General features: G+C 37.4%; 1 protein-coding gene across 18 annotated transcripts in view; it reads left to right on the top strand.

Moving 5' to 3' along the window:
- ABI2 (abl interactor 2) overlaps positions 1–23,773 on the top strand; it is a 50,220-nt gene that overhangs the window by 10,687 nt on the left and 15,760 nt on the right. For 7 of the 18 annotated variants that reach the window (XM_015868311.2, XM_015868320.2, XM_015868317.2 and 4 more), the window contains exons 2-4: positions 10,949–11,116; positions 18,695–18,871; positions 22,495–22,512. In XM_015868311.2, the coding sequence (XP_015723797.1) occupies positions 10,949–11,116; positions 18,695–18,871; positions 22,495–22,512 (363 nt within the window). The remainder of the gene's footprint in view (positions 1–10,948; positions 11,117–18,694; positions 18,872–22,494; positions 22,513–23,773) is intronic. The other 11 variants (XM_032446010.1, XM_032446009.1, XM_015868321.2 and 8 more) reach the window with 2 other exon arrangements.

Below are 23,773 nucleotides of genomic sequence, written 5' to 3'. Positions count from 1 at the left end.
CTTGTGCTGATCCTAGATTGCTCAATTGCTTGAGTCTTTGTAAGGTATGTTGATAGAACTGTGTTCTGTGGCTGCTCTCTCTACAAGGTCCCGCTGAGAGAATATTCTCCTGGAAGTTGTATCTTGTGTTGTTGAAATTGTGCTTTTTCAACTCCGTGCATGTTAATTTTTTTCAGCCTCCTGTGCTCTTGGTATTTGCAACATAATCCACGTGCTTTGGGTCCATGAGAAAGACCAGCTATGTAGGATTCATAGGGCTTCCACTAAAGTGTCTGTTTTTGCTATTTTGACTGTCAGTTAATTTCAGTGCTGTGGTTTCCTTGAGCACTTTTTTTGTTGTGTTACATTTTTCTTTAAAAAGAGAGTTTAATTTGTACTTTGGCTCTGTCTTGTGCATCATACAACATACAATTGCTATCAATTATTATCACAAATACAAATAACAGCTTTTGGAGATCTGCTCTAGATAGGTTTTCTTCTGTAAATGACAGAGTAGCAAACCTGTGCCAATAAAAGCACTCAGTTCCAAAGCATCTCCTTATGAAAAGCACTAGCATGAAGTCAGTTGTTGTTTCCTTTGTCTAAGTCTGTCCTTTTTTCTTCCAAAGGGATCAGTGAAATCCTTTTGATGGAAGAGAGATCATGTATTGACCTGGTTTTTATTTTCTTTTATAGGAATTGTGAGATTTTGGTAAAAGTAAATTTGGCTAATGCATTTTATCTTCAAAGGGGTTTGAATTGTTTTGTGCGCTCAAACATAGAAAAATAGGTGTGTAGGGATAAGGCATTACTGAATGTCATAAACACTGAATAACTACTAGTAAATTGGCAGCAGTCTTTTTAAAAATTCATTGTCTGAAATCCTTGGTATTATTGTGAATGAGCTTTCAGAAAAGTGTAATCCCTTCAGGCTCATCCGAGTTGATGTTCTGAACCATGGTCCTTTGTAGCTGAGCAAGAAGCCCCTGCTGCTGCTGGATTTACATCTCTCAAGATCTGGCTTTTCTTTAGCAGAGAAAAAATTCTTTATGTTGCTAGGGTGAAAATCTGAAGTGACTCCATGACCTGCAGGAGAATCTTTGTGTTTTCCAGTCTGAGAAATGTAAAAATTACTGTATGTAGAGGATAGTTGCCCAGTTGCATTTGTTTATCAAGTGTCTTGGTTTTTTGTTTGTACTGCAGTGTGACACTTGTTAGTTTCTAAAAGAAGTAATGGTGTCTAATTTGCAGATGGAGCTTAAATTGTGAGGAGATGAATGCAGTACAGGTACGCTATAATTAATATGGGAGTTTAAAATGCTCATTCTTTGATGCATGTAAAAGGTCCGTACAAAGCACTGAAAAATGGAGTTACTGCTGGCATAAACCAATCTCTGGGCAAGAAGCGCTGTAATTAGTGTGAAAGTAGGTCATGCTTAGGAAAATCTGTGTAAAATACAGATCTCAGTGGAAATAATTACAGAAAATGTGATGCTGTGGTGTGAGGTTTTACGCTGCAGGTTGAATATAGTGTCTCTGCTTGCTGTTCTGACAGAAGGGTTACTTCTAATTATGGAGCACGTGGAGCAAAGCTGTTGGTTAAATTCAGGGGGAAAAAAAGAGAATAGTAGCTAGTTGTGCCTGCCAAAATGAGGGTTGGTTTGTTTGATTCCTGCTTATTTTCTGAAATTCTGAAATTGTAGAAGCAGAGCAAAATTTGAATCTGGTTAAAATGGAAACTCTCCTGTGATTTTCTGTGCTGGCTTTCTTTCCTTTTTTTTGGGTGTGTGTGTGTTGGTAACTCTTAGAAAAACAAATAAAATGGAAGGAATTTTGATAAATGCTTATTTCTAGGAATCTACCCCTGAGTGTTAAGCTGGGGCTCTTCTCTTGCAGAGATGACTTAGTTTATCAGTTGCCTGTTCAAGGGCTGTAGAACAGATGCAGAGCTTGACCCCTCTGCAAAAGGGACTTGAATCCCATTCTCAATCTGCCAGTATTATGTTTTTCCCAGTGCTATGGTAACAGGAGCAAAAGGTTGTAAAAACATTCTCAGCCAGAAAAGTGAGCAGATACAGCTCTGGGGGCATGCAGGGAATGAATCTGTTGAATAGGAAGGAGCTGCTTTTGTTTGGCACTTTTTAGAGTGAACTTTTACTGACTTTGCGCCACTTCTTTTTGTTGAGGCTGGCAGTTAGTTTAGCCAGATGTGATGCTTGGCTCCTTGATGGCTGGTTGTCACTGGGTGTCACTGCCACCTGCAGCAGAGCAGGAGTGCAACAGAGGCTGGCTCTAAGCAGGTGGCAGTGAGCACTGTGGACAAGTTGTTTGGCTTGCGTGCTGCTTTTGCAGCAGGTAAACCCTTGCAGAAGGTAAACCCTTCTAGTGGAGGCAAGGGAAAAGGCCTGCCAGTTGTGTGCATTGCTGTGATTTTTCTGTTCAGCAACAGTGTATTTGTGGTCTGGTCATGCAATGAAGTGCAGGTGTGCATTTTCAGTCATAAGATTCTGGCACACATGACAGTGTAGCATTGGAGGAGATGGGGACTTCAGCCTTTAGACAGTTCTGCAGTAAGCAGTAGAGGCTTTCCATCATTTTAAAGACAGGGGATTGGGAAACTTCTTGTGGGTACATGTAGGGAAGCCTCTTGTTTGCATTCATCTGCAGCTTTCTGAGGCTCTGGTAGTCCAAGCATACATCCTAGGGTGCCACTAGTGCCTCTGCTGCCTTAGAGAGGAATGTTGTATGTTGTTGTAATTTCAAATTATTTTCAAGTTTAGAGTTAAGCCTTTCCACAATGATCAGTTGTGTAATCCAAGCATGATTATTAATGGGAAATGGAAGAGCACTCGCACAGATTCTGGCCCATGGTCAGTTTAAGCCCTGTCTTTCCAAAATGGCAAAGTCCTGTCACTGCTTTATTTCTCTCATGGCACTTTTTAGCCACAGGCACAAAGGTGGTTAATTTAAAATATGATAACTTCTATACTGAAAACATTATGGGACATGTTAATGTGAGGAGAAAGTAGGTAGGGACTGTGAAAGCCAGCTGGAGGACCTGTGTTCCTGGCTTGGCCATGTGAGCAGTTGTGAGCTCATTTGTTGTGACCAGGCAGCAGCGGCTTCCAGCAGCCTCTCCTGGGGCTGCTTACATCTTTTACAGTGCCCAAACATGTGGCACTCTGCAGCACAGCTCAATGGCAGCTGGGTGCAAGCTGTGGTAACTGATGTTATCGTCTCCACCTGCCTCTTTTTTGGGATCTGCTGGCTGAATCATGGGTATGTCCTACCCTTACATGCTGCAATTGCACTCTGGCAATTGCAAGCTGTCCTGCCATCTGACTAATTACATAGGCTGTAAAGTATGACCGTGGATGACGTAGCTGTGTCCTACTTAGCTTTTCTTGCTGTGAGGTTGTAATGTCTGGCAGTGGACACTTGGAAGCAGAACCTGCTTCTACCGCCACAGCTCTCTGCTAGTGATTAAAAATTAAAGCTGTTAGTTGACCTCAGTCGTTGGTGTGTACTGAACTGATGTCAGAATTTGATGTTGAGTGGAGAAACTGGCAAAGTCGGGAAATAGCTGAAACGTTACATAAAGCCTTATGTACTGAATAAGGTTTTGGGAATCTGAAATAGACATCCTTTCTTAGAAATGGTTGATTTTTGTCAGATTTTTTGAGAGAGGGAAGGAAAAACCTGCTTCACTGATGGCAGTGAGAAGGCAGTGGTATAAATAATGCTTTCTGCATAGCGGAGTGGGATTGTGGTCAGACTCTAGTTAATTCCAAATTCTGAAGGCCACTTTGATTCTGAAAAGTGATCTTTGCAAATGTTGCAATGGTGTCTTTATCAAGTAGCTGTAAAATCAAATTTGAGCTGAATTTAATTAATCAGTGGCTCTTACCTGTATACTCATTGAAAATTAAAGCTTCCTCAGTGAGTGAACAGCTGTAGGACAGCAGGTGCATGAAACAGAGGTAAGCCTACAGGGCTTTGCTCTTTTTTTGAGGATCTTCACTCAACATCTGTGTTGGAGTACTCTCTGATGGCAACAAATATGATGAGCTTGTACTGAAATTAAAGCTGAAATTGGCCTTGTATTTGCAACTCTGATAAGTATGTTGCTGTATGAAATAGAAAATTATCCACTTTTCTCAGCTGTGCTATTGCTGAAGAGCTAACAGAGTAAGAGGAAGGATCCACTGATGAACAAAAAAAGCAGTGGCAGCTTTAAATACACATGGAGAATAGGTTTCTGTTGTTGCCGTTGCTTCTCAAACAAGAGCTACATTTGATGCTGTGAGGCAGTTATGAATTACTAATAATATAACTTAATATTAACTTATTTCAGATGCAAATGCATTTGGATGCTATCATGCTGTTCAATTTCTAGCAGTAAGTCATTTTAAAGTATATTATTTATGTGTTGAACAGCCTTTGTGTTGTAACCTTGTCCCCTGGATTTATATGAATGCAGCATACTGAGGTTGTTTGTTGGTTTGTTTGGCACTAACAGGACTTTGGCTCTACTTTCAAAGAATAGGAAGTTGCGGGTTTTGATGGGAGCAGGACATTTGCATGTGAAAAGCTTGTTTGTGACTGTGGGAAAATAAATTCTAAATTTGATCCTGGTGTCATCTAAGGGAAGCAGAGGACATTTATTGCAATGATGCCGGCAGCATAGAAACAGTGGTGTAAGTGATTAGATGTCAGGGAAGCTGTGCTTGTTTGTGGCTGTCATTCATTACCTCTTTCTTCTGGATGCAGCAGCCTGATGGTCTTGTCAGAAATTTCGAACTGGTGGCTTAGTTTTGTCCAGCCTTGAATGCAGTACATATTTTAAGATCTGTTTTCTCATTTCAGGGGCTAGTTAGGATTGGTGTATCATTTCTTCCTAGCTACTAGTCAAATCTAGTTTTGGGGCTTAGCACAGAAATAAAAATGTCAAATGATTCAACTGCAGTAGAACCAGACGGTTTTATCATAATGAGAATGACCTGATACTGACTACAACAGCTTTCTGATTCTGAGTTTCAACTAGCTTAAAAGTTAGGAAGTCACGTTTTTTATCAAGAAACTCTAATAACATTTAGTGTGTTATTAAACGTTTCAGTAATCTGAACAACAGAGCAGCTCCATGTCAGAGACTTTCTGAATGCATAAATAGTAAATTTCTCAGCACACTTTTTAGTGGTGCTCAGATGTGTTAAACTAAATTATCACCATTTAACTATAAAAATGGAAATAACCTGTGTATATTTATAATCATGTCAGTGGAATGACTTTGGAAATGTCTTTTCTTTTTCAAACATTGCATTTATTGCTTCCTTTCTGAATGTTGTTTGAATGGTAAAATCTAACGATGAATTTTATTATATTCTTAATTATAAAAGTGGTACCTTCGGTAATGACTAAGTTTAGCCTGAATGCCTAAGTTCCTTATACAGCCTTTTAATATACTTGATGTACTCTAGATTACTGTGTGATCTCAGATTAAAGATAATATGTTTGATTAGACATAGAATATTTCAAATTCACAGTGCAGTGGAAGTGTATGCATTAGGAAGCGCTTCCTGTTTGCTTGATTCATGGGGTGTACAGTACATGTAAATGAGCAAGGTGACTACCACCTTGTTTTATAATAAACATGTCAATGAGTACTCTTTTCTTTGCTAAAGTAACGGAAGCAGCAATATTTAATTTGAGTAAATATGTAGAGAAAAATGTGTACGTGTAGAGGTGGAATAATTCAGAGATTATAGGATTATAATTGACAGAAAGAAGTTCCCCCAACTTTGACATTCTGGGTATACTGAAAAATAGGTGGACTGTATTTCCTTCTGTGTTCAATGTACTAATAGAATGTAAAGTTCCTCCAGCACTTACGAAAGGGAGCTATTGAAATTTTCTATTTGTTCTACATTAATAACTTTTTTAGTGATTTTTTGGAAGATCTTATTTCTTTCTATCTATTGTGTCTCTTCTGCTTTTTCACCCCCGCTTCACCTTACAGACCAACTTCTTACAAATTTCAAGATACGTGCATTTCATATAGGAAACAGGGAGATCTAGTAATGAAGGGGTAAGGGATATTCTTTATCAAGTATGTCTTTATTGAGATAGTTTGTTTAAAACAAAGATATTGTATTTTTCACTGGTGGTTACGTAACTTTTTGGCATGATTCTGGTGTTATTATTTGGTTAATGATGCTCAGTTTTCTCCTCCAACATTTTTTTTTCTCACTTACCAAAGGTCCTTGGAAAGCACTTAGATCGACTAAGCAAATACCATCTGGGCAGTGGAATAAATGCGTGTAAAATATTTAATTATGTGTAGGGCACATTTTGTTCTGAATAACAAAGACTTGTTGAATGAACTCTGTGTCCTGCAGCTTTTGTTCTTGGGGCTTCTTGAAGCTGAGGCAACCTGGAGAGAAACCTGAGGGGGTTTTGCGTGCTGGTCATAGTCAAGTGCCCCTTTTGGGTTTTAGCCAATGGAAACCACAGCTGTCACTGATTAAATGGAACGTCTTCTCATTCTTAACATGTCACTGGTAACGCTTTTATCCTGTGTATGAAGTATTGAATTTTCTTTCACTAGCCAGTCTTGTTTTGAATGATATCAAGAGACGCTGTGTATATTGGAGAAGTGATTATTAGACTGTGGGTGCACTGCAGTGTAGTTAGTTCCATATTGCAATACAGAACCTCAGCTTCCTTTTTGACACTGAAATATTACTGTGTGAAGCGTTATACCCTGAAGAGCTGGTTTAAATATGAAGATTTTATTTATTTATTTCTTTATTTTTCCAGAATGAAATGCTGTCAGAACTCTTTTGTATGTTTTGTATATTTAGGCCGATTGAAGGTGATGGCAAGCTCAGGGAAGAAGAAAAATGGAGAGAGAATCTCCCCATCCTTAATTTAAAGATGAAAACTATTACGTTCAGACGAAAAAGGTGAAAAAATTTGTCACATTGATATTAAAGTCAACAACTTGAGTTCTAAGAATTGAACACAATTTATTAACTCACAGGTCTAAACTTTTGGGCTCTAATAACAGAATTTGTTGTGCAAGTCTTGTTAGCCCAGCTGAAAATTTTGGACTCCCAAGCTGATGATGGCTTGTTGTTGGATAACAATATAACAAATGTTCAGAATCGGAGGAGAAAAGATTGCTGCAATGGCCAGTTAAGCTACCTGTGTATTTTAGTACTTCTTGTAATACACCGCTTTCAGGTCTCAATTAGCTCTTTCCAACTCATAGGAACTGTAATTTTCTTTTTTAATATGTTGCTGTCTTTCTACATTTTCTCACGGTAGCGTTTCTTGTTTTATCTAGTTACGCTGATAATGAGTAAATCTTATTATAGTGCTCATGTTGCTTCCGTCGTTAGTTTCCTTCTAGTATTTCTTTCTGCAATAGAAGCTGCTGTTATGCACAGAACGTTCAGGTTCTTGCAGTGGCCTTGTGGCTTTCATCACTGCTCTGGCTGATCCCACTTTGTGCTAGGAGGATGCAGTAAATTCTCAGTTGTATTCTAGTTTTCCTTTTTTGAGGTCTGTGTGCATTTAGACTGTCCTTTTGCTTTCATGTAGCTTAATTATATTGACTTTTTTTTTTTTTAATACCATTTGGCATATATTTTTTTTTTCTTTCACCTCCCTCACACTTTCTGTTCAATGTTATTCTTTTCTTCTATGCAACTGTTATCATATTGCTTCAATAGCACTAATATTTGTATTTCTATAGGCAAAGAAAAGGCCATGGAGGGGTTTAATTCCTGAGGGAAAAGGTTGTCTCGTATAGTCAGCAGTCCAGGCCATTTCATGTTCAAATCTACTAATTTGACTGTACTCTGTAAATGGAAATTTCAGAGTGGCTCAAAAAAGTGATGCATTGGCACTGCATCCTGCAGTGGAAAATGGTCAGCTTTGCACTTGCTGCTGGTTGAATTTCACATCCTTTCTACTGATACCAGTTTGACTTGTACACTCTGGTATTAAAAAAAAAATAATAAAAAAAAATGGCAGAAGTATTTTCAGGTGAAGATTTGTATTGTCATTCCTGAAGTGTGTTAGGCTTAGTTTGGACTTGCATATAGAAGTGGTAACTATTAATAACTTTTCCAAGCACGTACTGTTGCACCTTTGCTGACTGAATTTGTAGTCTAGGTTGTAGCTCTAAGGCAATCCATCTCATGTAATATCTCAAGCTTGTAATTTTGTTTTGTTTTTGAAGGAAGCCAAACAGTATAATAGTAGTGGGTGCTGCCTACAAACTGGAAATATTTTTCAGGGACTGCTGGGCAGACTGTTATGACTGGGGCCTTGGTGCTGGGTCCTGCTCCTGCTGCAGTGGGGGCCAGTTGCTGTTGGCAGCAGCCAGCATATCCTTCTTGGAGAGCTCTGTGCTGAGGGAAAGTGAAGCTCTCAGGGCTGAGACTTGGAGGGAGGTATGCTGTGCTGTGGCTCTGTGGGGATCACCTGGTGTGGGCTTTGTGAAGGGGAAGAACGCTACCAGGATGGATGCTGAGCAGCTGCACGCAGATTGGTGATGGCACAGAAAACATCAGTGATCCAGAGGTGGTATCTCCTGAAGGTTGTATCTCCTGAAGGTTGTATCTCTTGATGGTCCAGCTGTGATACTTGGATATCTTATTAGCATTGTTTGAGAGGTGAAGCTGGAAGTTTGAGGAAAGTTCAGACTTTGTGTTGGTGAAATGGGGGCTCTGTATAATGGCATGCAGAGCAAATCATATTTGTTCAGGTTATCAGCCGGACACCCAAACTTGGCCTCTCAGTCAGAGGGATTTTATGCATATAATGGATCCAAATGTATTTGTAGATTTTCTTCTAAGAAACCAGTTCCTATTTGAAAGAGTGTACTTGAATTTGGGTATTAGGTGTACATCAGTGGATAGCTTGGAACTTGGATTTATATTCGTACCTCTTGAAGCAGTAAAAGCATAGCAGAGGCTCATAATTTCTAAAATGATAGATTGCTTTCCTTTTGTTCTCAAACACTTTGACTATTAATGAAGCAAATTGTGCTTGCTGGCTTCTACTCAGCTATTCTGGATGTAGAGTACTAATGTAAATCAGCAGTTTCTGCTTCTATAAATAGGCTTTGGTAGCAGCTGCAGAGCAAAACTGACAAGCTTCTGGTCATTTTTATTATTGCCATCCAGAAGTTGTTTGAATAGCTGTGAAAATGTCCTGTGGTGTTTGTGCTTGCTGTTGTGGTATTTGCAGGCCGAGCTGAGGTTATGAGTGGGAAGGGAGCAAGTTTAGATGCCAGCAGTATGAGAGCTGATGCAGAGAGTACAGTATTCCTCTGTTTGGGAGTCCCTAAACTCTTTTACATAAAATATATGTTGCTCAGATAGCTGAAAGAGAGCAATTCTTAAATGCGGTTTGGAGACTGTACTTTTCTAAGGGCTTCGTGGCTGGATGTGAGCCATTAGAATCATCCTTGCTTGGAGACCATCATCATATTGTGTCCTGAGAAGTTGTCCCTCCCCTTCTGTAGTCCATAGGAGCTCCACTGCTGCTGTCCTCATGTTGGAAGCAGAATGGAAAGTGGTACTAGTGGGTCCAGCAAGGAAAAGGAGTGTTAGCAGACTGACCATTGCTGTGACTGGATGGACACAGAGGAGTTTGCAAAGTGTGTTGAGTATCTTTGGGCATTTGATTGAAGTACTATGTTTGTGTATGTGTTATGGTGGTGGTTTTAGTTTGTTTGTTTTTTTCTTGAAATCTTGCTTTTGAGGATCTTAGTACAAGGTCTGATGAAATACTTTGTGCTACAAGAATGACTTTGCTATAATAAAGGTATGCTTGCTTTCTGTGCCACCCTAAATTATGTGCTGTCAAATGGCTCGTAGATTCAGCTTGTGCTGAAGCATACATAATTATTTAAATTTCACTCTTTAATAAAAGCATGTTTCTTGCATCTTGGTACTCAATCTGTATGAAGAATATATAAAGGAAAGGAAAATGTGGAAGAGTATTACAATGGTAGGTGGGTGTAGGGAGAACTTGTCACCTGCTACTGCTACAAAGTCACCAGCATCATTGGTCTGTAAGGAGGCTAAAGATGACTGAAGTGAAATTCACTGTATCTCTAACTGTAGCAAACCAGGAACTGAATTTTATTAGCCTCTTATTTGTGTGTTTTACCATTGGATTAAGCTGTATTCTTTATGCTGAGTTAGATTCTACTGATGTTAATTAATTCTAGGAGAAACGCTTCGAGGACTAGGCTTTTAGCTCATGAGTTCTAATGGCATTTGAAATGAAATGTGTTCTTATATACAGATATCCTCTGGTTTGACAGCCTACATTTTTAAAGTGCTCTTCTATTGGAATCATGGGTTGTACTGATTCTTTGCAGAAGAAAATATGAAGTGAAAATGATCAAAACATTCAGGAAAACAAGAACACAAAGCAGAGACAGAATAGTAGTAATTAATTCACAGTGACTGAGTGCTTCCATTCTTAATGGTCATTTGTGGCAATAGAGGGGTCAGTATAATTGAGAGAGATGAGGAATATGTATGAAGTTTAAAAGGGAGCCTGAATTTTGTAGTAGCAACATTGTCTTGTCTCATTGGATAAACAAACCAAATCACAACTACAAGGAGCATTAAGTATTTTGAAGTACTTTAAAAATTGTTTATGAAAGTGTGATATAAAAAGTTGTGCTTTAAAATATTAGAATGTTTCTAGAAAAGATCAGCATGTTGTATACTCTCCTAATTTCTTTTATAAAATACTGAAACTGTTAAAATACAAAGTTAATGTCTTTTGTTTAGTGGAAAAAAACGTAAAGGAGGAAAAACTCTTTTGTACGGTTAGTTTGAATTCTGTAATTCAGTGTCGTTTAAAGGCAGGCAAAATGAGTTAATTCCATGAGTGTTTGTGTGAGAGACTTACTGAATAAACCTTTTATTTCTGCTTTCAGTCAGCAGATAAGCAGCGAGCCCTAGAAGAAACCAAAGCCTACACAACCCAGTCACTAGCCAGTGTTGCTTATCAGATCAATGCACTGGCCAACAATGTATTACAGCTGCTGGACATCCAGGCATCCCAACTTCGACGCATGGAATCTTCTATCAACCATATTTCACAAGTGAGACTTTCAGATTTTGTTTTCGTTGTTGTTCTCTGTTCTTAAAATTATACAGCAAGTAAAACTCTCCGTATGCAACTTACCTGACACTTTGTGAGTAAGAAAAATGGATAGATTTAAAGTGGTGGGATGTTCTTCTCTTAATACTAACTCTGGGAGTGGGTGTCTGTGATTTTTATGTTTGTGGTACTGTGAATATTTTACGTAGAATAAGAGATTAAATGTAGCTGAGGCCAGTTTATTGTTTGGAGATGGGTTTGTTCTGTGTATTAATGAAAAGCACAGGTAAACAGCTAATAGAAAATTCAGAAAATTATTTTAAGGGACGGATTAACCTTTCCAATTCTTAGTTAATGACCTTCCTGTGTGCAATATTGAATAGCTATATTCAATATATTATTTTTTTAAAAAATTCAATATATTATTTAAAAAAAAAAAAAGGAGAAAAAAAAAAAAAAGAAGAAGGGAAAACAATACTTGTCATTTCCCTTTACCTGTTGCTGTCACACTAGTGGCATCTGATGGCAAAAGCACATGTGGCTTTTCATAATTTGTAATGAAGTAAACAGACGGCAAAGTTAATGTCCCGGGTTTGTGTGTGGCTTCAAAACACCTGTCATTGCAGTTTTACTGAGCAGCAATAAAATGGCTTACTGTTATTAAGAAGCCATGTATGACCATCAAACTGATAAGGTAGTTTTGGTGACAAGAATAAGCTGAGAAGGAGTTATAGGTTTGTTGGAAGTTTACATGCCCATAGTGGTTTAAAAAGAGAAAGCTAGAAAAACAATACAGAACTTTCTGTTCTACCGCTGTGGAGTTATTTGGTTTCCTTAATGAACTGTAGAAAAATACTCAACAGATGAGTAAAGTGTATTTTTATCAGTAGGTCAATGAGAGTGGATGGATGCAATCTATTCATAATTAAGAAAATATTGCAGCTGGCTGCTATGTTCCTTTATGGTTACTTTTCCTCCACCTGAGATTCATCTTCTCTCTTGTGAATAATCACTCTTATAGTTCTCCAAAAGTTGAAACTGCCTGTAAAGTGGATTGAGATCTGTTAACTTGCTTGCACTGAAAGGGTTGCTAAACTGATGGAGAGCTAGTCCAGTAAATTTTTGTGCTATCTTAGTGAGCTGAATTGATTTACTGAGAGGTCAGATGAATTCCAAGCAGAGGCAAAGAAAGGGGCAGCCTGCATTTTCCCTTCTGGTGGTGGTTTTTGGTTTTTGTTGTTTTTCTTTACCCCAGAAAATGTCACAAGTTATTCTGCATGCTTGTGTGTATGTGGGCTATGTATATGCTGTGTCTGTCTGTGCTGTGTATTTCTTTTTGAATGTCAGGAAGAAGTTCTTTATAGAGAGAGTGGTGAGGTGCTGGCACAGGCTGCCCGGAGAGGCTGTGGATGCTCCATCCCTGGAGGTATTCAAGACCAGGTTGGATGGGGCCCTGGGCAGCCTGGTCTAGTAGCAGATCTGGAGGTTGATGGCCCTGCCTCTGGCGGTGGGTTGAAAATTTGGTGATCCTTGGGGTCCATTCCAACCCAAGCCATTCTGTGATTTGGATGTGTGTATATTCTTCTGCATGTGTGTGTGTGTATGTGTGTGTGTGTGGTAGGTGTGCCTGTATGTATTTATATGGTTCTTAAGAGGCTAGTGTCAGCTGACAGGTATTTTGGTTGTTTGAGAGCCCAGCATGGAATACAGAATAAACTACTTGAACCTCAGGCCTCACTGGATTTTCTATTTTATAGATACCTGAAGTACATTTGTCACACAGTTTCTGTAAAGCAATTCTGGGGAGAAGTTCTTGGCATTTTTAACTTTTTTCCTGGATTTTATGCAGGATGAGATGTTAGATCGCATTGTTTTTGTCTCTTGTACAAATGGATCGTTTCTAAAAATGGAATGCTAAGTTATCAGTACCTGATACCTGGTACTAGTAATTTTTAACAGCTGAGCCTCACAGGCTGCATTTGTACAGCCAAGCAAAATTTAAATTTTCTGTTTTTCTTTTTTTTCTTTTTTAAAAATATTTCTTTGTAGAATTCTTTGTAGAAAACAGAAGGATGTTCTTGTTTCCCTTTTTGTTTGTTTGCTGCATCATCCATATATAGGATGCTCCCCAGGTCTTCATGGAAGAAGTGATATCGAAGGAACAGACACTTATATGAAGTGTGCTGGTCCTAGAAACTTGAGACTAAATTGTACTTAATGCCCTCAGAAATGGGCCCATCTGATGATACTGATGTTGTGTTATATTCTCTCTTAATGTCAGTAGTTACTTTTCTGTAGAGAGTTGATTTTTGTCACAGTTACTGTGTAATACATAATTTCAGTTCAGTAACTTTGACTATACTTCTGGAACAAGTCAAACCTGTGGAAGATTTCTTCCATCTTTTTTTGTTGTTGTTTGTCAAGTGACATTAAACACTTCATGGTATAATAATACCTCTTGGCCAAATTATCATTCTCTCTGACTTGAAATGATGTCAGTAACGCAGAGCAGTAACTACCATCTGCTCACATTTGGCAGTGTGTTACTGCACTAATACTCTGGTCAGTACAAAGTGAATTTTCAATTTAGAAAACACTAGTTCAAGTTCTAATATCTAATTGTGTAGCCCTGCTTTTGATTGTCATTCAAAATCCCACATGTGCTCCAAAGAGAGGACCAAAACTGTTTGGCTTTTAATAAAAAAAAAAAACAACCAACAAACCAAGAAACAAACAAACAAAAAACTTTTTCAAAAGTGCTTGTTTTGCTTAAATGTAGCTCAAACTCAGAGTCATAATAACTTCAGAAGATTAAGTATTCTAGTTCTCCATTCATACATGTTATGCAAATTTATGTCATTTTCTGTATTTCCTTCTAAATGTCAAATTAATCGAAGAACTGAGATCAAAACTGATGACCATTTGTGGATGTTCAAATTGCATATAGGTCCTCAGTAAGGAAATAATTTTAATGAAAGTGGCTAAATCTTGTTAGTCTAAAATTTAGATTACTTTGTTTTGGTCTGAAGGCTGATGAATCTACCTGTTCTTAGTTGCTTTCTTGATCTTTGTCCAGTAATAGGTAATATGCATTGTTTTATGCTTGAATAATTTCAGTCCTAAATGGAGATAGCCTGTATAAATATTCACGAGCAGTGAATGGAACACAGACTGAGCTCTTCTGTAGTCAGCACATGATGCTCGGTCGAACTGCAGCAGTGTGTGTGAGCTGGGTGATCTCTGTGTGGAAGTTCCCTTGGACCTTCCACTGAGCTGTCGGTGAAGGCTGCTAACTGTTTTCAGTTGTCTTTTTCTTGTGAATTATAGAAATAGCCAGACTTTTCTAAAAATGGCAAATTCTAAGAATAGCCAAACTTTTCTGAATATGGCAACGCAGGTCTAATTTTGCACAATAGATATTACCAGTTAATTGGGTAGGTAGCGCTTCAGCATCTTAGTATAATTATGACCTCTTACTGTACAGAATACGTTTAAATTATGTTGAAGCAACAAAGATGTCACATTTCTGATGTCAGCTTTTCATTTTAAAGTGGTAGTCCAGTTTTTAAGCTAGTTTGAAATAAGATAGTTTTAAATAAGTTATATTTAAAAAAAAAAAAAAAAAAAAAAACAACTTACTATCATTGTGCTTAAGCAGCCTTTTCTCATACGATGCTTTTAAAGGGAATTTTTAAAGCCCAAACAGGCTGACAATAAATTGATAACTGAAAATAAGAATGTTTTGAGTAGAGGAAGAATTGAAGGCTGTGGAAACATTTGTTTCTGAAATTTGACATCAGGTTGGGCTTTCCAAGTGCTAACTTAATATTCTGGGAAGTTTCATTCACAGGTAAAATATATTTCAGAACTCTGAGCTCAGTGACTGTGTTAATTAACTAATGTTAATTTTGTTTTTCTCCTTAAGCCAGTGATTGCCTTTTACAGATATTATGGAAGGTATTTGAAAGGATGGTAGTGATGAGTCTAACTTCTAATGAACTTTCTATTATGTAAATGCTCTTATTATGTAAATGCATTTGCCCAATACTTTTTTGAGTGTTGGGGAAAAAATGCAGAACACAGTCAGGAGTTAGAAATTTTTTTATCAGCCAATAATATTTTAAGTTATGCAAGAACAGAGTATATCCCGTCTGCTGCTCTTGCCAGACTTCACGAGTTTGGTGTTCTGCTAATCCAGCTATAACCTCCAGCAATGAAATACACTTTATTTGTCGTTCTTGGAGATTTTTCTGAAGAGAGTCATTTGAAATTGTTGCTTCTTAGTAGAAGTTTCTGTATCAGTGAATAAATGTTCTTTTGACATTCCTTTGCCTCGCTTGTGGGATTTATGCTAGTACTGGAGACAATAATTACCTGTGCTGAAGATAAATATTTTGATTTTCTTTAGTAGCAGGTTAATGTTTGTTCCTTTTTCTACTAATGAATTAGTTTAATGTTCTTTTCTGCTATTGCACAAATGTCTGAAGATCTTATAACTCCAGTAGTCAACTAATCAAAAAAATGAAATTTTTGGAAAACCTTCCAACACAATACAGTTTGGGGCATGTTCACCTTGAAGTGAATGCTGCTTTAATGAGCTTAGTCATCCCATTGCTGCTAAAAATAAAGGAGGTGTTCTGAACTGTAATGCAAGAGAACCCCCGTTAGACAAACTTCAGGTTCTAATCAGATTTTATGCTTTTTGTTGTTTGTTACTGAAGTCATGCCCTATCATGGTAGTCCTTAAGGAAACTGTAAGTAATGTAGGAAAAAGGAAATGTACTTACAATTCCTACTTAATTATTAATAAAATCCTCTTATAATTCATGGAAACAAGTTTCCACAGTGCTAAGATGCTGTCTCTACAGTAACACCTGCATTAAATATCTTCACTCACCTCTGTTTGTAATGATTGTGTAACAGAATACTAAAAGTGAATGATTGAGTTTGCAGAAGTGATACACTTGAAACGCAGACAAAGTAAGAAAAACTTAACCAGTGCTGCGCTAAATTGCTTTCTCTGATTCGTCAACTGAAGCCAAAGCTCCAAGGACGTAGTGTCTAAGGTAGAAATAACGGTTTGATTGAGAGCCGCAGACTGTGATGTAGCAGTACATTTGAAACATCATATAGCAATTGAGAGGCAGTTGCTCTGGCAGCTGGGTTTGTTTAACCTTTCAGCAAATGGGATCAGAGACCTATGAGACCAATATAAAATGTTTCTGCACTTCTCTAGTGTTATGTCTAGTTCACAGATAAAGTCTGGGACAGCAGTAGAGAACTGAATTCTGTGATATTAAACATGAAGCTGTTTTCCAAGTTGTTACTGATGCATGCAGTTAGATTATAAAAACCAACACAAACAAAGCAGACAAAACAGTTTGTGCTAAGTCCCCAGCAGCTGAGGCGAGTTTTTTGTAGACTACCTCTTGGGTATTATGGTGATGTGAACCACTCCTGCTAACCTGTAAAAGTGAAGGTTTGGTACAGGGTAGGGATTAAAATGTGTTGGAAGATGAAATACTGGAGTTTATTCTGATGCAACATGGTACTTTTTTGGTGTGTTGGATTGGAACATGTGTATGTGCTCTGTTTGCTCTGGTGCTTGAACAACTGTAAGTACTGTATGAGACATGAAGAATCTGACTCACACTGTTGCTCTGGGGGTGGTATCTAGATCTGGTCATCCCAGGAAATTTCAGAAAGGACTTCAGCAAAATTAATTTTGGAGCAGCTTAATTCTTAAATTAAGCTTGCACAAACTGTGAGTTTCTGCAAAGTTTCACATGTGACCAGATTTGGGTGGGTTTTTCAGGGTGATGGAGGACATATCCTAGGTAGTTTAACTACCCTAATAGATTTCAAATTGTTACCCAATGAATTTGAGCTTTCCAAAGAGGATTTCCAACACATTTCAACACTGAATAATCAATCTTATTTGGTAGCTTTGTTTGAAGAAATAGTGTGCAGCTTTGGTAGAAGCTTTGTTGCTCAAGGCAGGTGATACTAGAAGTGACAGAAAGGGACACGACAAAGCTGTATTAGTTGTTTCAGTTTAGCTAAGGTGCAAGATGTTGAAAAAATGTTGCTGGGAAATAATAGGCAATCTTGATAGATTGTAATTTAAACTTGCACGTTATGCCCTGAGCATTTGGGGAAATTCTTCTCTAGAAAGAGTTTAAAGAAGCAGCTTTTAGGAAGTGTTGTTTGTTTGTTTGTTTTGGTGGGAGTTTTGTGTGTTTGTTTTGTTTGCTTGCTTTTGTTTGTGTTTGTGAGGTTTTTTTTGTCATTCCTTTGTTTTATGTTTTAGAATTATTTTCAAAGGTAATACAGATATACAAGATCTTTTTTACTGCTTCTGGTATCCTTGGCTCAAGCAGAAGTGTAGAACATTGTAGCCAACCCTGCTGTTCCAGTTCCTGCCCACAGAAAAACAAAATTCAGAAAATTTTGTAATGAAAATAATTTCTCCTTTGTACCTGTTCCTTTGTAATTGCTACAGTGTGTTTGTGTTGGCTACAGAAATTCTCTCTGGTACCATTCATGATATCAAAAAATTTTACAAATGATTAACAATCTTAATGATGGTAATTTTGAGTGTTTTCTCACTTTAACCTGTAGCTAAAATGTTCACATCTCTGTGAAGTTTTTTGCAGGCAAAGTTATTTTGTCAACAAATGATGATGATTATTATTTCTTTTTTTCTAATGCTGCATGTAAGTCTGTGCACCTTGACTTAAGAGGGTCATTTTTCTCCCTGCAAGAAATGGGTTGGTTTTGGTTTTTTTTTTGGTTTTTTTTTTTTGTTTTTTTGATAATGTTCTCTTTTTCCTTCTCCTATTAAAATAACTTAAATTCAAGTACATGTTTTCAAAGAATGAATTTTCAGTAGGGCCTTGTTTCTGAAGTGGATATTCTCCTGTGGTACTCATGGTGTGATGTTTCTGTTTTGGGAGGGATGGCTTTTCTGTGCTAGTCTTACCCATTCTAAATGAAGGCACTTGGCTTAACGACCTAAAATTTCACCATTACTTTTTGATGATGAGTTTGTATTGACTGAATTACCTTGTCTGATATGTATGAGAGAAGCTGTATTCAGTCGTATTGCTACCAGTGCTAGCTTAGCAACTCTCTTACTATGAGAAAAGCAGCTTACAGTTTGTTTTTCAGGTTGTATAAGTTCAGGTTTGGGAGGATATCCTTATGCTTCATCTCACTGGACAGTATTTCAAAGACCAGCTGAGGAAACAGTTGTAGAATGAAGAAAGATAATTAATAGAATTGTATAAATCAGTGTCAGTAAATTCATAGGAAAGAACAATGGGAAAAAAAGATATTTTGCTCAATTGCTAAGAATGAGAGTATTAGAAAACCCAAAGAACTTGTGGCTGTTAGTGTAGGCTTGGAGGTGACAAGTTCAATAGTAAATCAAACTAAGATGATGTAAGCAAGTACATGTAGTGATATGTTTAGCACAGTATCAAAACGTTGGAACTGATTTAGTTAGTGTTTTTTTCTGTCTACTGACTCTGTATTCAAATGCATACCACTGTTAGTAAATACACTGCGTCTTTTGTAGACGGTGGACATTCACAAAGAGAAAGTTGCTAGAAGAGAAATTGGTATCTTGACTACAAACAAAAACACCTCAAGAACTCACAAAATCATTGCACCAGCTAACTTGGAGCGACCAGTTCGCTACATCAGGAAACCTATTGATTATACAATTCTAGATGATATTGGACATGGAGTGAAGGTAGGTGATATTGTTAAAACAGCCAAACTGCAAATACTTTGTCTATGTATCTTTACAAAATAACTTGATGTTTTTCATGGTAATATACCAGTTTCTCCTTGCCTGGCCAGTGTGTCTATAGGTGTAAGAGGAGTGCTGCAAGGCTGCAGTTACACTTTCCCCTTCCCTTTCTCCTTGAACCTTTCAACTCACTGAATCCTGTTTCTGAAGATATTTGGGACTATAGATTTCAGCTTTTTCACTGCTTCTCAAAGTGTTCTTGTGTGATGCTGCTCTTACCATTTGAGTAGGTTGTCAGGATATACCTGAGTAATGAAAGGCTAATGACCATCTCTCACCTTTCTCTCTGAATTAGCTACACAAAGCATGATCCACCTTTAATTGCCCTGGGTTTACTTGGAAGCTCATCTGATGAAAGCATTTGCATAAGAAGTATTAGTTGCTCTCTTCTCTAACTTCTGTCAACCTGTTGTACTCACATCTTGTAATGTGCTTTGTTAAAGTGAGCTCTCTACTACTTTTTTGCTACACAGGGTTTCAGAATATGAATAGTGCTGCCAGGCTCAAAGCCAACTGACCCTAGTCTTTTAAGACTGGGATAAGTGAATTTCAGGGTAAAGATCAGAATAAGACACAATTGGTGGCTGTTCGGTGCAAGTATTAGAGCAGTGCATGCAACGGCAGTCGTGTCAAGTGTGTGGTTAGATGTATATGGAGTTTTTTCTAAGCATTTCCTGAATGCAAGCAGAGTCTTAGCAGGCATGTCACTGTCTCATTGTTAAATTGTGCTGCCAGGAAAGCAAATACGGAAATGAGAATACTGACAGAGTTAAAGTTCTAGGAGAAGAAAGGTAAATAACACAAAGCTGTGTCATTTTTACACGACAAACTTACGAATCTATAACCCTCTAAGTGAGCAGTACAGTAAGGTGCTTCTTCCAATCAAATACACCAGAATTTCTTTATGCTTGATACCTACCTGCATTGTGTTGTCTGTGATATTCAGTTTGAACTGTCAGCTTGGATTTAGGTTAGAGCAAGTTGTTTAGCCGGACTTTAAAAATTCAAATTCTTAACAGTCCCCTTTATGTATTTGTTCAGAGCAATTTTACTTGAGTTTTCCTTACATCCTGTTAGTCAACAGAAAGGATTTATCTCTATTTCTTACCAAAACATTCAGCTTCAGTTTGTGATCTTAATCAGATTTTCAGCAGACAAGTAACTGTTTAGAAAAAAAATATGAACAAAGAAAGAAAGAAAACCAAACCAACCCCTGCAGTATCAGCAATAGCGATCATTTTATCTAGGAAGTCATTATAATTCTTGAGTTTAAAATCTACTACCAATTCAAATTTTGAATGTCTGTGAGTCAACAGAACTCTTTCTGGATATTGTTCTTGATAATATGTTTATTATCACATTAATGAAATTATTTTAGAACTCATGAAAAAACAATTAATTGTTCTACAACACAATGTTACTTCCCACTGGCTTCAAACCCTTATAATCATTATTCTACTTTCCCCAATATAGCAGAATCATACCCATGGTGATGCAGTGGCTGATGAGTCAAATGTATATTTGCATTCATTTGTTCTTCTTGTGGTATGCTTGAAAGAGCATCCAAATGTACTGTTTGCAATGTACTATGTTTATCTAGAAAAAAATGTGAAAAGCCTTAGAGAGGCATTGTGTGCTTTGTGAAACATTAAGCAAACATTAATATTAAGATCCACAAATCAGTCCCAATTGATCCAATTCTGTGTTCAGTGCTGAAGAAAGAACCACTCTCTTGCTGATAGGGAGAAGGTGGCCAGTTGTGTTTGTCAGGCTGTTGGTTTTGTTCTGCTTGAGTAACTGTGGAATAGTTTAGTAGATCTGCTGCTGGACAACAAAGAGAAAAAAGATGAGAGTTAGGAACTTTGAATTTACTTTTTTTTATAGCTGTTTCTTGATTATTATTTTTTTCCCTTAAAATGAGTACTTGACAAGTTACTGAATGATTAGTGTTGAAGTTCTAGTTATTATTAGTCCTCTGTCTACTTTTCTGCTGTAGGGCTTTCTCTCTAGCACTGGGGCTCAAAGTTACTTATTATCAAAACAAAGGAAAAAGCAATGTAGCATGCATTCATTGTGGTCCCTGAAAGTGATTGCAAACTTGGCTGAGAATAATTAAGGGGAAAGAGGGGAGCATCCTTGGCCAAGAAATCTAGCATGCCATGTTGAACTAAATAGTTTAACCAGTTTATTAACCAGCTATATCACTTTTGGAAATTCAAAACGTTGGTGGGTACCTTCTTTGAGAAAAGGTACTTCACAGTATGGTGGGAGAGAATTTAAATGCTACTATATCATTTTAAGTGGTCCCTCCTCATCTTGATTCCCCAGCTCTACAATGCTGCAAAAATACAATTTGCTCTATTCTTTTCGAGTGTTTCCTGGGTTACAGAATCTTCTGCTTTTCCCTCTGTGAGGTTTTCTAGTCGGGAGGATGGAAAACAAAAAATTTTGATCCATTTGAAATGGTTTGTAATTGTATTAAGGTACTGTAATTACCAAGCAGTATTGCTGAGTAAAAGGTCACCCCTCCTGGACCCTTTTGTGTGACTGACAATCTTTCTGGCCACTACTGGGATGCCTGGCTTTTCTGTGAAGCAGTGACTTTTTTGGTTAATATCACCATGGAACTTTGAACTTGAAGGCTGCTTGCTAGTAAATCAGCTTATGCTTTCTTTGCTACGTTAGATTCTTATGAGCTAAGTGAATGAAGGAGAGTAGTCCCAGCTGTTGAGGTTCTTCCATATTTTACATTTGGTGTTATAAGAAATTTAAGAAATCTGATGTGCAGCGTGTTTAGATCTGCTGAACTGAACACAGATCAAAAGACATTCAAATGGGAGGACTGCTTTCACTGATACTTTTGTTATGGGGAAGGACAACATTTGGTATTATGACAGTGAGATATTGTGACTTCATGCCAAAAACCTAGCACTTAAGCTTTGAAATGTTTCTCTGTTGACTAATGCCTTAACGCTAAATTTAGGAAAAGGTACAGGGCATGATGATTTACTCTTGGTCTTTGTTCAAGAGATTTCTCATTGGACCAGATTAAGAGTTAACTAATAGCATTGTTTAGGAAAGGGCATGTATTGGCTTAATATTTAGAGACTTTTGTTTCAGCTGGTTGTGAATATACTAATGCAGGTAACTGAGTTCAGTTGAGCTCAGGGTATTGATAAGTCCATTCTTTGACAGCTCCATAAAATTGATATCTGTAGTTAATCCATCAAAGTCCTATTTTCCATTCTGAGGTATGGTGACTTACAGTTAGTACTGTAAGAACTTGAATAAACAGTGTACTGACAATTGGGATTTAATTTTGAAGTGTTAATCTGAGGACTTTGTGATCAATGTATATTGAAAGTTTCAGCTTGAAAATCTTTTATTCATGACACATTCTGCTTTAGCCACTCTTTCTATGATCTACTGATACATTATTTTGTTAATGCTGAATGCTTAACTTTTTTCTTTCTTTTTCCTTTCTCTTCATATCCTGAAGTTCCAACTAACCTTTCAATGCTTTTTTTCCTTACCTCTTTTATTTGCTCCATTTATGCATTAAGTGGTTGCTTAGATTTAAGGTAAGAAATCCCAGGGCTGGATTCCCATTCTTATTCTTCCAAGACTATTACACACGGGGAGTTGGTTATGTGAATGTTACTGATTGTTTAAAACAACGTTACTCTCTTTCCTGTGTGTCAGATAATCTGTTGAATGATTTCATTGCAGATAAATGTTTTGTGATGGAAATTGATGTATTTGTGGAAGGAAGCTAGCAGTTCATATTGAAGGTTTTGTGGCAAAATATTGGCTATCTTAAATGTATCTACCAGATCATTTAAAGAGGAGGAATATTGTGCTAACTTTGCATTTAAAAATAAATACAATGACTACCTAGCAGCTGGACATGAGCCTCCCCCTGTGTAATATTCTTTTTATCCTATATACGGTATGAAATATTATTTGATTGGGATGTTTCAGCATAAGGTTGCTCCAATAAGGGGGCTCTGATGGTGTATAAAATGATAGTAATAATTGAAATCTGTACATATTTTTTAAAGTTGCAGTATCCTTAATTTTTTTAGAAACTGGTAACAGTATTTAAATATGAAGAGCCACTCAGTGACTGAGCGATTTATGTGGTAGGCTACTAATTGGCTAATGGGTCAGAAATTCAGACTGGAGTATGGCAAGTTCTTGAGGATCTCAGAGATACTCAAATGTTGGTGGTGTTAGTGGCTGCAGAACTAACAACAAAAAGTCTCAAAGTTTGACCAGAACTTAATGAAGTTGCGTGATCCAGCATTGGAATACATTAAGCAGTAAATAGGCTATAGCCTTTATGGAGCATTTTGGTATTCTTGTCTTCCTGAAGTGCATCTGGTTTGGGCATTTGGGTTAGAAAGAACAAAATTTCTTAATTGGCAGCCATGGTTTTAAAGAGGGAACTGCATTTGAAAGTGTAGAATGCTAAGGCATCACATGGAAAATATTAATTAAATGAAGTTCCAAACTGATGTGAAATGTTTTTCATTACTAAGTATTTTGTGTGACTAGAAAGCTAAAAGAAAACCTTGCACATTCCTGTTAAATAGCTGCTAGTGTAGGTATCCTAATGATGCCCCTGTGGAGTTGGCCAGCTAGTATTTGTGGTAAGGTATTGCTGTGTATGTAGCACGTCTGATTACAATGGACACTTTTTAATAAATGAGATTTCTCATGGGTGTAAGGTATAGTATTGTATTTCAAGTTGCAGAGTGTTTAAATGCTATTTGAGAGTTATAAAATAGATCTCCTCCCTGTGTGTTTCTGTCTATGCGTATGAAATGGATACTTCTGCTG

This window comes from Coturnix japonica, chromosome 7 (assembly GCF_001577835.2).
Source record: "Coturnix japonica isolate 7356 chromosome 7, Coturnix japonica 2.1, whole genome shotgun sequence".
In the NCBI taxonomy this organism is placed as follows: domain Eukaryota; kingdom Metazoa; phylum Chordata; class Aves; order Galliformes; family Phasianidae; genus Coturnix; species Coturnix japonica.
This window is presented reverse-complemented; position numbering and strand designations above follow the sequence as displayed.